Below are 12815 nucleotides of genomic sequence, written 5' to 3' on the forward strand. Positions count from 1 at the left end.
AGCTGCAGTCCACTGAATGACGGCTCGTCCTCAGTTATTTCTTTCCCACATAAGAAGAAACCACAAGGTGACTGAACTGAATTGAAAACAAAAGTTAAAAATGAAATAAAAATTAAACAGTCTATTTGCATCTGGGCACAAATATAGACACAAATAAAAACCAATGAAAAAGACAAAACCATAATAATAATGCATGCATCCTCCCCCCACACACACACAGCACACCATGTAAAAGTGCAAATCGTTTAATCTCAGCCACATCTTTACTTACTGTATATACAGTGAATTTGACCCCAATAAATTCATAAAATCATTTTCTCTCTTACCTCATTACATCGCAAATGTAAAACTTCCAAACTCCTCCACACCGATCCTTACATTCAACAAAGCAAAGTAAACATAACAATTTAAGACAGGATGGGGGGGGGGAGGGGAACTTGCTAAAATAAAAACATAAAATACACAATAATACAAATGGCACACTACTAGTCCGTTGTGTCAAAAACGTGATAGAACGCGATTGATAGAACGCGATCAGGTCCCCTCAGGGGCTGACGATTCAAGTTGAGGTTATGCTGTGAATTTGGGGGGCCCCCCCTTTCGTCACGAGGGGCGCCTCGTCTTCCTGTCCACACGACACACACACAGATCCTACCTCAGGCACGAGAGATTGTCTTGTGAAACATCTTCTTTTGAGACACAGATGACATACATTCACTTGGGAGGTGTACCCAACCCCATGTGCATCCGGAAAACACACATGCGCTCATACAGTTCTCATACGTCGCTGTGTACGCTAAAACTGGGGTCCCCAAACATTATTGCCAGCTCGCAGAATAGACATGCATTACCGTGTTATTATAATAGAGCCATTTTTGTGGGTCTGTGTCTGCTAGGGTGAGGAAACATTGGGTATGTTTCAGTGTGCAGCGTGTTTCTCGGGAATCATCATCTACAGTCAGGAAACTCCTCAAAAAAGGCACTTAAATAGGGGAGACAACAATGATTTCATTTGTCACGTCAGGTGAAAAATACCGTGAGATAAGATGTTCTTGGCAGAAGTAAGTGGAGATGAAACACATCTACGAACATACTCCACTGTCTAAGGTAAGACTTCCAAACACACTGAAATGCACACATGCATCCGCACATAATGCAGTCATACAAACAACATTTACATTTTCATCATGTTCTCTAAAAACTCTAATCATTCAAATTTGACAGTAGACTTAAGTAGCGGGATCGGGAAGATTCTTCTGTGCAATGTGTACCTCCTTCAAATTACACCCTAGCATGATTCATTAAGTGCACACACATCCAACACACACACACACACACACACACACACAGACGACACACACACACACACACACACACACACACACACACACCCCAACCACACTCTCATACACACCGGTATACTTTAAGGAGGTCTTGTGATAACGTTAAAAAAAATTCAATGATCAAATACTAGATTCCATCAGCAAGTCAGCAAATCCAACGCAAAGCCATTTAAAAAAAGGCACCAGACTTGCACAAGTGAGGGAGAGCCTCTCGCCGTGGCGCCGGACCCCTCTCTGCTCCAGTTCAAACAAAATGTGGTAAGACTGGGTCATCGGTGGGTGGAGAAGTCGGGGGTGCGGTGCGGTGCGGTGCGGTGCGGGGTAGGGGATGAGTGGGTGGGGGGGGGGGTTTGTGCCAGGCGTTGATTTAGGTCAGCATGGCCACGTCATCCTCTGACGCCGTGTCTTCGGACAGGGGGATAAGCAGCACCTCGTCATCCGAGGAGGAGGAGGAGGAGAAAGAGGGGGAGGCGGAGAGGAGGGCCATGGAGTCAGAGGAGGAGGAGGAAGAGGGCGAGGCTCTGAAGAGGGAGATGCTCAGGCCGAGCGTGTGGAGGATGGAGGCCAGAGAGGGGCTGCTGGGCGGGACGGCCACGGGGCGAGTCTGGGGGGACGGGGTGTTTGGGGACGGGGTGGGGGGCGCGTAAGGAGGCGGGGTCGGCGGAGCGTACGGAGGCGGAGGCGGGGAGGAGACGGGGGGCGGTAGGCTCAGAGGAGGAGGAGGAGGAGGTGCGTCCTGCTGCTGCTGCTGCTGCTGCTGCTCCGTCTGAGCCGGCAGGCCCAGCTTCTGAGGCACCGGCTGGTTGAGCGCCTCCACCGCCGAGGTGCTCGAGGAGGAGGCGGCAGGCGGCTCCTGGCTGGCGGGGGCGGCGTCCGACGGCTGCTGGGCGGAGCCGGACGCCTGAGAGGGCCTGGAGGGCGGCGCCCGGGGGATTAAGCCCCACCTCCGCATGCGACGGACGGCCCGGCGGATGAACCGGGGACGGCGTCTGCGGCGCGGCGAGCTCCCGGTGTCCTGGCGGAGGAGCTGAAGGATTCCCCTCAGCGACAGAGACGAGGTCTGAGACGGGAGGGGTGGAGAGGAGGGGGAAAGAGGAAGAGGAACACAATAAAATCACGGTTAAAAAACAAACAATCAAACCCTTGGCTCCATTTGTCACCGTTGCGCTAACGAGTGGCGTCAAAATGATGTTAAGTTACTACGCTGATCCAAGAGGAGGGAGCCACTAGCTGGTATGGCTAAACCCAGCCAGACAGAGTGGGCTTTGTTTGATACAGTTAATCCTCCCTCAGCTGTCTACACGGTCTAATAAAGCAGCTGAGTGAGAGCCTCCATTGTAGCGCCACAGTAACCCTATCTACCACACCACCACACTCTCCTGCTGCAGCCTGTAACCTATCTACCACACCACCACGCTCTGCTGCTGCAGCCTGTAACCTATCTACCACACCACCACACTCTCCTGCTGCAGCCTGTAACCTATCTACCACACCACCACGCTCTGCTGCTGCAGCCTGTAACGTATCTACCACACCACCACGCTCTCCTGCTGCAGCCTGTAACCTATCTACCACACCACCACGCTCTGCTGCTGCAGCCTGTAACCTATCTACCACACCACCACGCTCTCCTGCTGCAGCCTGTAACCTATCTACCACACCACCACGCTCTCCTGCTGCAGCCTGTAACCTATCTACCACACCACCACGCTCTCCTGCTGCAGCTTGTAACCTGTCTACCACACCACCACGCTCTGCTGCTGCAGCCTGTAACCTATCTACCACACCACCACGCTCTCCTGCTGCAGCCTGTAACCTATCTACCACACCACCACGCTCTCCTGCTGCAGCTTGTAACCTGTCTACCACACCACCACGCTCTCCTGCTGCAGCCTGTAACCTATCTACCACACCACTAGGGCTGTGAATCTTCACTGGCCTCACGATTCGATTCGATTACGATTCAGAGGGCTACGATTCGATTCGATTACGATTATCGATGCATCTTAAATCGATGCATCACTTTTTTCCGCAATACATGATTTATTTTTTCTCACCTTCTTTTTTCTCACTGTGTGGCTACTTTTAAAATAAAAGTGCATTTGGAATTGCATTGTATTATGATCCATAATTAAAATAAACAACTGCATGTACTTCCATTATATTTTATTTGATTATTTAAAATATATATATATATAATAATAATAATAATAATAATAATAATCGACTTTTGACATTTGTGAATCGATGCAGAATCGTGCACGTCCGCATCGCGATGCATCTTATAATCGATTATTTTTGACACCCCTACACACCACCACGCTCTGCTGCTGCAGCCTTCAGCCCTCTGCTGAGACATCACATCAGGCATTTCGTAAAATGCTTATAAAAACGGTTCAGCTACATTTAGAATCGGGAGCGACCATAGAACATTTCACTCCAAAAAAAACCAACACAGAAAAAGTATTTTCTTTAAATCCGCGATTTCTTTACATTTTCGGAGTGAAATGTTATGTGATCTCTCCCGTTTCTAAATATATCTGAACCGTTTGGTTTGACGAAGTATTTTACGAAATGTCTATGGGAAAATAAATGGCGGATGCAAATCTCTGGTACAGTGCTGAAGCAGGAAGTGACGTTCCACTTTGGCTCTCTATATTTCTAGTATGTATGATGATCACTATGGTCTCTATCATATCAGTTTAAAAGGAGGTGGGTCAGTTCCAACTCTCTATCAAGCCCTGAAGTACCCAATCCATTTCTTATGGTCCTGTATGGCTCAGTGGGAAGAGCATGGCTTTAACATAGCCTGGGTAAACCCAGCCGCCACGTGACCTGCTCTCAGACCTGCTCTCAGTTACTACCTTGTGACTAGTGAGCAGTGTCTGTCTGAGAGCAGGTCACTGGAGGCTGGGTTTACCCAGGCTAGCTTTAACACTGCCTGAGTGAGTGGCCTCATTCCCACTGCACCTAAAATAAACAGAACTGTAAGGTGCTTTGAATAAAAGTGCCACTAAATAGCTTGCGAACTGTAATTAATATTCTCAAGTAATGCTGGTTTGTGAGAGAGAGGACACTGAGGCCGAACGAAGCCTTCACAAAAAGACGTGTGAAACTCAAACTGCATGTAAGGCTTACATGCAGTTTGAGTTTCACACCTCTTTTTCCCGTTTACATTGTAAGCAATGAGGAAGCAGTGGTTCTGCTGATCCTCTGTGGCCTCACCTCATTGGGGTTTTCCGTGGGGAAGTCCTCCACAGGGGGGATGATGCCCTGGGCGATCAGCTGACCGTAGGAGGGAGGAGCCTGCTGCTGGATTAGCTCCGCTTCCTGGCGGCTGATTGGAGCAAACATACTGCCAGAAAACAGACCCATTAGGATGCATTCACACTCTTCCAACTAAAAAACCCCAAAAAGAAACAAAAAAACAGCACCTTTTTGGCCATGACAGCTAATGTTGACACTGCATATGTGATTGCCGCAGGATTTTTTATTAATAGTTTTATTTTATTTTTTATGCAGAGCACTTTCTAAAGTTGAAGATGTTCCATTTTTAGAGGTGCGTTCATGACTTGGCCCACTTTGAGACAATTAATCACAAGAAGAGGAGGCAGGAAGTGGCAGCATGCAGGGAGGTGACGGTTTACAACAACCACCAGACTGAAACAGAGAAAGTAGGGAGGAGGTTAGGGTTGTCCCGATCCGATCACGTGATCGGAAATCGGGGCCGATCACGTGACTGCAGACTCGATCCGGACTCGGACATTATGACCCGATCATATGTCCGAGTCATTATTTTTATCAGATTTTTTATATATGGGCTATTGGTGATTCAAAATAAATTAGAATAAAATTAGTATTACTACCACCGTTTACAGAGTCAGACCTTGTCTGTGTCAAACGACACTCAGCCAGACAGCCTCACAAAAACACCGCACCGCATGCGCAGAGAGCACGCCAGTTTGTTTTGAAGCTGAGCCGCGCTGCCGCTATCATGTCTGCTGTGTGGAAATATTTCAAAGTGAACGACGAGAACGACAGTGAAAAGGCGAAAAAGATCACAGAAAAGATAGCCGAGATGATAGCAATGAGTGACCAGCCACTCTCTCTGGTAGACGACCCGGGTTTTATCATGCTTATGGAGTACATGGAACCACGATACGACATGCCCTCTCGACACTATATCACTGAAAAGGCTCTGCCAGCGCTCCAGAAAAAGATAAGCGACAAGCTGCTTGTCCTATTGAAAGACGTGCCTGATGTCGCGTTTACCACAGATATTTGGAGTTCGTCTGTGTTTTCATGGCCCTTCTAAGCCTCACTGCGCAATGGATCAACTCCAGTTTTGTTTTAAGCCGTGCGACTTTGCATGCACAGGAATTTCGTGGATCCCACACAGCAGAGCGCATCCAGCAGGCGATGGAGAGGATGCTGAACAACTGGGGAATAGACAAGAACCGAGTCCATATCATTTTGCGCGATAACGCTGCAAATATGAAGAAAGCCATGCTGGATATGGGAGTACAGAGTGTGGGCTGTGTAGCGCACACATTACAACTTGTCGTGCACGAGGGCCTGCTTTCCCAGCGCAGCGTCACAGACACACTGGCACTGATATTGCACTAAGTTCTAATGTTGCACTAGTTCTAATGTGAAGAATATTTTTTCTATTCTGACTTGAAAATCTTTAAGCTACCTCATAAGTGCTCAGTTTACAATACACTGCACTGCTTGAATATTGGCTCATTTGTTTTATTTGATATTTTTATTTTTTTATTTTTTATTTTAATGCCTGACTGGCATTTTAAGTTAAGCTGCTGTTTGTTTTAACACTAGACTATTGAGTCTGTGATGTTGCATTAAGTTCTAATGTTGCACTACGGTAGTTCTAATGTGAAGAATAATTTTTCTGTTCTGACTTGAGAATGTTCAAGCTACCTCATAACTAGTGCTCAGTTTACAATACACTGCACTACTTGCATGCACAGTTGTGCATGATAAGTGTTACATGTTAAAATATAATAAAAATAAGGGACATCCTGGATAATTTTCTTCGCTCTTCATTTTTAAAATGTATTATAAAAGTATCGGATCGGGACTCGGTATCGGCAGATACTCAAAATCAAAGGACTCGGACTCGGACTTGGGGGCAAAAAAACCTGATCGGGACATCCCTAGAGGAGGTGTTACTCTTTCAATAAAGAGGCAGTATGACACAACAGTATTGGCTGTGCTGGGGGGAGGTTCTGCCATGGGTTTGACAGGTGAATGCGAGTATTGTTTGCTGATGCTGGCAGTCACTGCAATCTCTCTCTAAACATAAAATGGGGTAATTGATTATTTAGTGGAATATAGTAGCGACGTGAATTTTCATTCCAAAATGAGATAGACCAATTCAAAAAACACTGAGTCGAAAACAAACCGCTGGCATGAAAGTAAAGCACACCATAGAATAGTATTGAAATTATACGTCATTTTAAGAAAGAAAGAAACCCCTTTAAATTCCAGTTTGAGATCAGGGTGATAATATGCAACTAATTACCTGTACTCCCTGGTCCTGAGTGAGTACAGTTTACAGGTGCAGCCCATGGCGATGACCAGCAGCAGCCCGCAGACCAGGCTGCCCACCGTCGCCGCGGTGATGACCTTGCGGGGCAGGATGACGGTACAGTTGACCTCATCCGTTCCGTCCTTACAGTCCACCTGGCCGTCGCAGCGCCAGCTCTCAAACACACACCTGCAGACGGGAGAAGGAGGCAGAAGACGAATGAATGAATCAGATTCACTTTGATGTGAAATTTAATCCTGAAGGCAGGGGGACAAAATAATCAAATGAACCGATACCGAAAAACTTTAAGCAAATGCAAAACCATCATTCTGACGCATGATGCCACAGAGTGTTATTTTATTTGATGATGTACATTTGATACTTTTCATTATATGCAGGGTTATTACAATTAGGGCTGCAACTAATGATTATTTTCACTATTGATTAATCATTTAATCTGATAAAATTTAAAAAATACTGACAAATGTTCATCACAAGTTACCAGGGTGATTACTTACAATGGTTTACGTGGTCTGACCAGCAGCCAAAAAAAAACCAACAACCTCAAAGTATTAATTTGATAACTGAGAAAAGCAAGAAAATTTGACCATTTGCTAACCAGTAAAGAAAATTGGTAATTTTACTTTTTGTCAATTTTACATTGACAAAAACAATGAATTGATTGAGGGTACTCACTTCTTCAAGATTCATTCTAATAGCCATATATATATATATAAGCAATCTTAGTTCAAATTGGTTAAGTGGGCGGGTGGTGTCTGTGGCGGCGGTGTCTGTCACGATTGTGATGTCACCACTGATGACATCACAATTCAGTCTACGTATCAAAATTATAATCGATTAATCTCCTATCAATTGACCAATCAATGAATCAACTAATCATTCCAGCCCTAGTTACAATATTCTCAGTTATTACATCAGTTCCGACAAACATGAATGTAAACCCACAAAACACGGAATTAGCAAATAAATTAATAAATTAATAAATTAATAATAAATTGAAACCACTCAGATGCTCAATTTTGTACACATGCTCGCTCACTCGCACCCCTACCTGTCGCTGTCACAATGGAAAGTCCCTGGCTGGCACACGGTGCAGTCCCTCTCGTCGCTGCCGTCGGCGCAGTACAGCTGGTAGTTGCATCGCTCCTTGACTGGGTAGCACACTGGCCGGCCAACGAAGTGGCTGGGTGCCACCGCCCTCTGGCCCGCCCCTCCGCAGGCAAACTGCTCACGGGTGCAGCCCCTGCACCCCTCCTCGTCCTTCCCCGTCTCGGGACAGTCCCACCTCCCGTCGCAGCGCTGCTCCTGGGTGTAGCAGCCCCCCGCCGGCCCCCCGCACCGGCCCTCCCACGGGGGGCAGTAGCCTCCCACACGGAACGTGGCGTTGAAGCCGCCCCCTTTGGAGTCCAGGTGAGTCCGGTACGTCAGCGACAGCACGCCGGTCCGCGACTCCACCTGGACCAACTTGTCGTTGGAGGCGGGGGTGATCTGTCGGAATGCATGGAGGTGAAGACATCATGTTACAAAGGTCTTTAATTAAAAAAAGATGTGGGCTGCTTAATAAATATTTGACTAAATATACAGTAAGAATCTTCTGTTCTAGTGTGTGCTTTCCCCTGTTACAAGATATAAGCATCTGCTAAATTACATAACGCAATGTAATGTAATATATTATTTATAGGTTATAGGGATTGAACAGGTCTACCACATGCACAGATGTATGAACTCCATCTCTCCTACACACGCTCACCGTTTTGATGACTTCCCCAGTGCCTTGGTGTCTGTTGTGGACAGTGAGCACGTCCCCGAAGCCCAGCCTCAGCTGCTGCAGGTCCAGTCTCAGCGGCCTGGAGTCCTGGGGGTCCAGGGTCCACACGCAGTACAGCGGGACGCCCCGGTTGGCGGGGGGGGAGAAGGTCCCATAGAAGGTCTGCAGGAGCCCCCCGCAGGGCCACTCGACGGGAGCGGGCGTCACCACGGGCTCCCTGCGAGCCAGAGGCTGCTCTCGGTCCACCTGGGCCTCCTCTCTGTCCCTCTCCCTCAGCAGGTCCCACAACTCCGACTCTGTGTCGGGGTCCAGCTCCTCTGCTCTATCTGGGCTCCGGTACTTATCGATAGCCTTGTGTCTGTCCGAGTCGACCCTATCATCACGGTTCCTCTCCGTGTAGGTCTCCACTGTGGTCTCTTCCGCCTGTGGCCTGCCGTAGCCGGAGTCTTTGGGGGTTTCCAGGGGTTCTAGCTCTCCGCTGCAGCCCTGTTCGTCGGTGCCGAGACCCTCGTTGAGGCACTCCACCTGGCCGTTACAGCGCCAAGAGAGCGGCACGCAGCGCCCCCCTCGGCACTCGAAGGACGTCACCGGGCATTCTCCAGTGTCTGGAGCAGGAAGAGAAGGCCATACAAGACGAAAGAAAGAGGGTGAGATTAAGATGATCTTTTGACAGGAAAAACGAACTGAAACATTATCACATGACGTCCCTTGATATCCCCTACAAATTTTATTTAGATGTTCATGGCAGATGGGAACACTTTACACTGTGTATTATTCCACATTAATTGGTCACACAAACAAACGTTAAAGGGTCAGCTCACCCTAAAATTCAAAATACATATTTTTCCTCTCACCTGTAGTGCTATTTATCCATCTATATCGTTTTGGGATAGTTGCCTGCATTTTGGAGATATGGGCCGCAGAGATGTCTGTCTTCTCTCCAATACAATGGAACTGGATGGCACTCGGCTTGTGATGCTCGAAGCACCAAAAAAAATACATTTGAAAAACTCAACAGCAATGTCTCTTTCCAGAAATCATGACTCGGTTACTCAAAATAATGCGCAGACTTTGTTGTGAGCATGTAGGAACTATTTTCTTTTGCAGTCTCATGCAGGAACTAGCTAGCAGCTAGCAGGTGTAGTTCGGTGAAAAGAAAATAGTTCCTCCATGAAACTGCTCACAACAAGGTCTGTGGTATTATCTTGAGTAACGGGGTCATGATTTCTGGAAAGAGACATTGCTGTTGAGTTTTTCAACCGTATTTCTTTGAGCACTTTGAGCACCGCAAGCCGAATGCCATCCAGTTCCATTGTATTGGGGAGAAGGCCGAAACTCTGCGGCCGATATCTCCAAAACTCAGGCAACTGACACAAAACGATATAGATGGATAAATAGCACGACAGGTGAGAGGGAATATATGTATTTTGGATTTTAGGCTGAGCTGTCCCTTTAAGTATAAAACATCACAGCATCACACCTCTGGCGTAGCTCAGTCGAAACGACGACACGGGGAACAGATGTGGGTAGAAGTGGTGCATCACTGTAATGTTTCCCCCTCGTAACTCGATGGGCGGCGGCGGCTTGGTTCCACAAAGCACAAACGGCTCGCCGCCAGCTGATGATTTCACAGAGACCCATTCATTCTTACACCGCACAGAAAACTGGGAAAAGCTGAGGAACGAACGAGAGACAGAGAAAAAGAACAAACAAAGCATCGCCGTGAATAAACAGCGGAGACAATCAGATTAGTAACACGCAATAACTTTGCGTTTAGGCTTCATTGTATCCTAAACACTGAAAATCTTCACAAGGGATATTCACAAGATGACGTTCACTAATAGTTTTAAGTTCGTACCAAAAGCATACAGTACAAGACCGGTCTCATATTACCACTTTGTATGTTTTTCCAGTTCAGTTCAGTCTATTTTTATTTGCAACAAATACATTTGGGGGAAAATCATTTACATTTAGTCCTTCATGGATTAAGACGGAAGTATTAAGGCAGCAATATTGTGAAAGTTGTTTTCCGTATTTCCGGTATACCTGAGAATGACAGGTTCATCTTCTGGACCCTTGATGACCCAGCAGTCATAGGTAGGACCGAAGCGGTAGGCCCAGCTGTGGTAAGCAGAACTTGTGATCTCGCCCCATTCGCTATCAAAGACCTGAAGGGAACGTCCGCAACGGGCTGAGAGAGGGAGAGAGTAAAGAGCAACGACTCAGAATTTAATTTAAATCAAAGAAAGGACTCTGGCTATTTTTGGTCAAACTTTAATTTCCTCACACCACTTTAGCTTGTTTTAACACAAATAGAGACTTTTGGAACAGTGGTGTGGCACAAAAATGTCAGGCAACTGAACGTGTCTGATACACATCTGTTGTCATTATAACCATGATGACATGCTACTGTAGCGTGAGGTATGGCATGGAACTAGAACGTGATACTGACAAAACCTTTGATGACAAGTACAGATGTAACATGAGATAGTGCCGACTATTCCGTCTCCTTACCAGAGCAGAGAGCAGGCTCAAAGTGACTGGATGCTGTAATAATAATAAGCAAAAATAGCAAAAACAAGTTAGGCAAGCCTGAATGTTCGTTTAGTGTCACCATGGCTGGCACTGATCGTAAATTTACTGTCATACGATATGAAAAGTGCGAACATTCCCTTTGCTCGATAAATACTCAAGGTGTTTTTCATAGAGAGATAGAGAGATCAACAAACAGAGTCATAGATAGGATTTACTCACCTATGATGCTGACAGCTAGGAGGGCACAGAGGTTGTAAGTGACTGTCATTGTGATCAAGCTTCTCCTTTGAAACGTCGGAAATCATGAAAAACGGTTCAAAAGAAATAATAAAAGAGTAAAAATGTTTGTGTCAGAGAAGCGCCATTTTTGAGGAGGCCTTGTTCAGGAAGACTTCACCTGTGGAAGAGGAGAGGATGATAAAGATGCTTTGTTTCTAGAACAACTGGATATCAGCCAATGTTCAACCATAAGCCTATTAGATGCCTGTACAACTCTCCTCACATCAAATAAGCGGTCTGTCAAATACATCAATATTAAAAGAACTAGCTAAGACTCAAGTTTAAGTAGAGGAATTGGGTGACAATGACAACATTCAGCCATTACTTATTACTAGCCTAGCCTCACTGCTACAACTACAACAAATAAAGCTAGCAAACAAATACATCAACACTAAAAGCAGAGTAGAATGCGTGCTCATACAGTCAATGGTGCTCTCTTGAAGGTTGAGGTTATTGTGATCTTGAACACAATGTTCACACCCACACCCACACCCACAATTTCCTGCCATTATCTTTCCCAGCAATGACGCAAAACAACAGAGCATTTCCAAGGTAAAATCTTCGTCCAACAACGTGAATAGATAGTTTCACTTTCTTTCAAATTAAAAATCATTCTAATTATCTCGTGTTATAATATGAGCCTACCCGATACGGCGGGGTCAGAAAAAGTTTCACTTTCGTGTCCTGCGCTGCCATGTAGCTTTGAAGCTCTGAAGAGGAAGGGAGCAGCTGTTCGTGTTCTCAGAAGAGAGAACGGCTAGCTAGCTAGTTAACTAGCAAGCTAATGCTAACGCTAACTTCCTCGTTTTCCATTTAGTCACGTTTTCTAGGTCGTGACACTCCGTGAAAAGCTTTCAAGCACCACCCAGAGGATCTTATGACGCAAATAAACTATAACGTGCGAGACTGGAGCTATAACAATATGATGAAAGTGATAGAAAAGACGAGTGGAATACGTTACCATCAGTCGGCCTGTCTTGTTGACAAGTTCTGTGCTTGCTACTTCCGTATCCCCCCCACCCCTCCTGCTCCTGCTTGACAGGAGAGGGGCGGGGCTTAACACCGTTTGTTAAATCGTTTTCTTTCCATTAATAAAACATGTATTTCTCTGGACATAATATGTTTTTGATACGTGTGGATATTTACGTATTATTATATGTAGGGCGATTGATTGTTGAGTGAAGGTGAAGCCGGTGAAACTGTGATTTCATTTCTCAACACTAGGTGTCAGCATCGCTCGATCCAACAGATGGACCTAAACAACCCAAGCAGAGGCAGCATCAATAAAGTGGGGTCCAGGACACCCGATTTCAGTCAGGGT

At 46.2% G+C, this 12815-nt stretch overlaps 1 protein-coding gene across 1 annotated transcript; it reads right to left on the reverse strand.

Moving 5' to 3' along the window:
* Positions 1-236: 236 nt before the first annotated feature.
* Positions 237-12504, reverse strand: LOC310780126 (low-density lipoprotein receptor-related protein 10-like). The gene is made up of 10 exons (XM_083640680.1): positions 12456-12504; positions 11435-11612; positions 11195-11227; positions 10727-10871; positions 10161-10354; positions 8663-9285; positions 7964-8400; positions 6886-7080; positions 4569-4698; positions 237-2403 (listed from the first exon to the last, which is right to left on the reverse strand). Exons 2-10 carry the CDS (start codon positions 11481-11483, stop codon positions 1711-1713), a joined length of 2499 nt encoding a protein of 832 aa, XP_083496806.1. The 5' UTR covers positions 11484-11612; positions 12456-12504; the 3' UTR covers positions 237-1710.
* Between the last annotated feature and the right edge of the window lie 311 nt (positions 12505-12815).

Source organism: Poromitra crassiceps (genome assembly GCF_964638095.1).
Source record: "Poromitra crassiceps genome assembly, chromosome: 7".
NCBI classification, from domain to species: Eukaryota; Metazoa; Chordata; class Actinopteri; order Beryciformes; family Melamphaidae; genus Poromitra; species Poromitra crassiceps.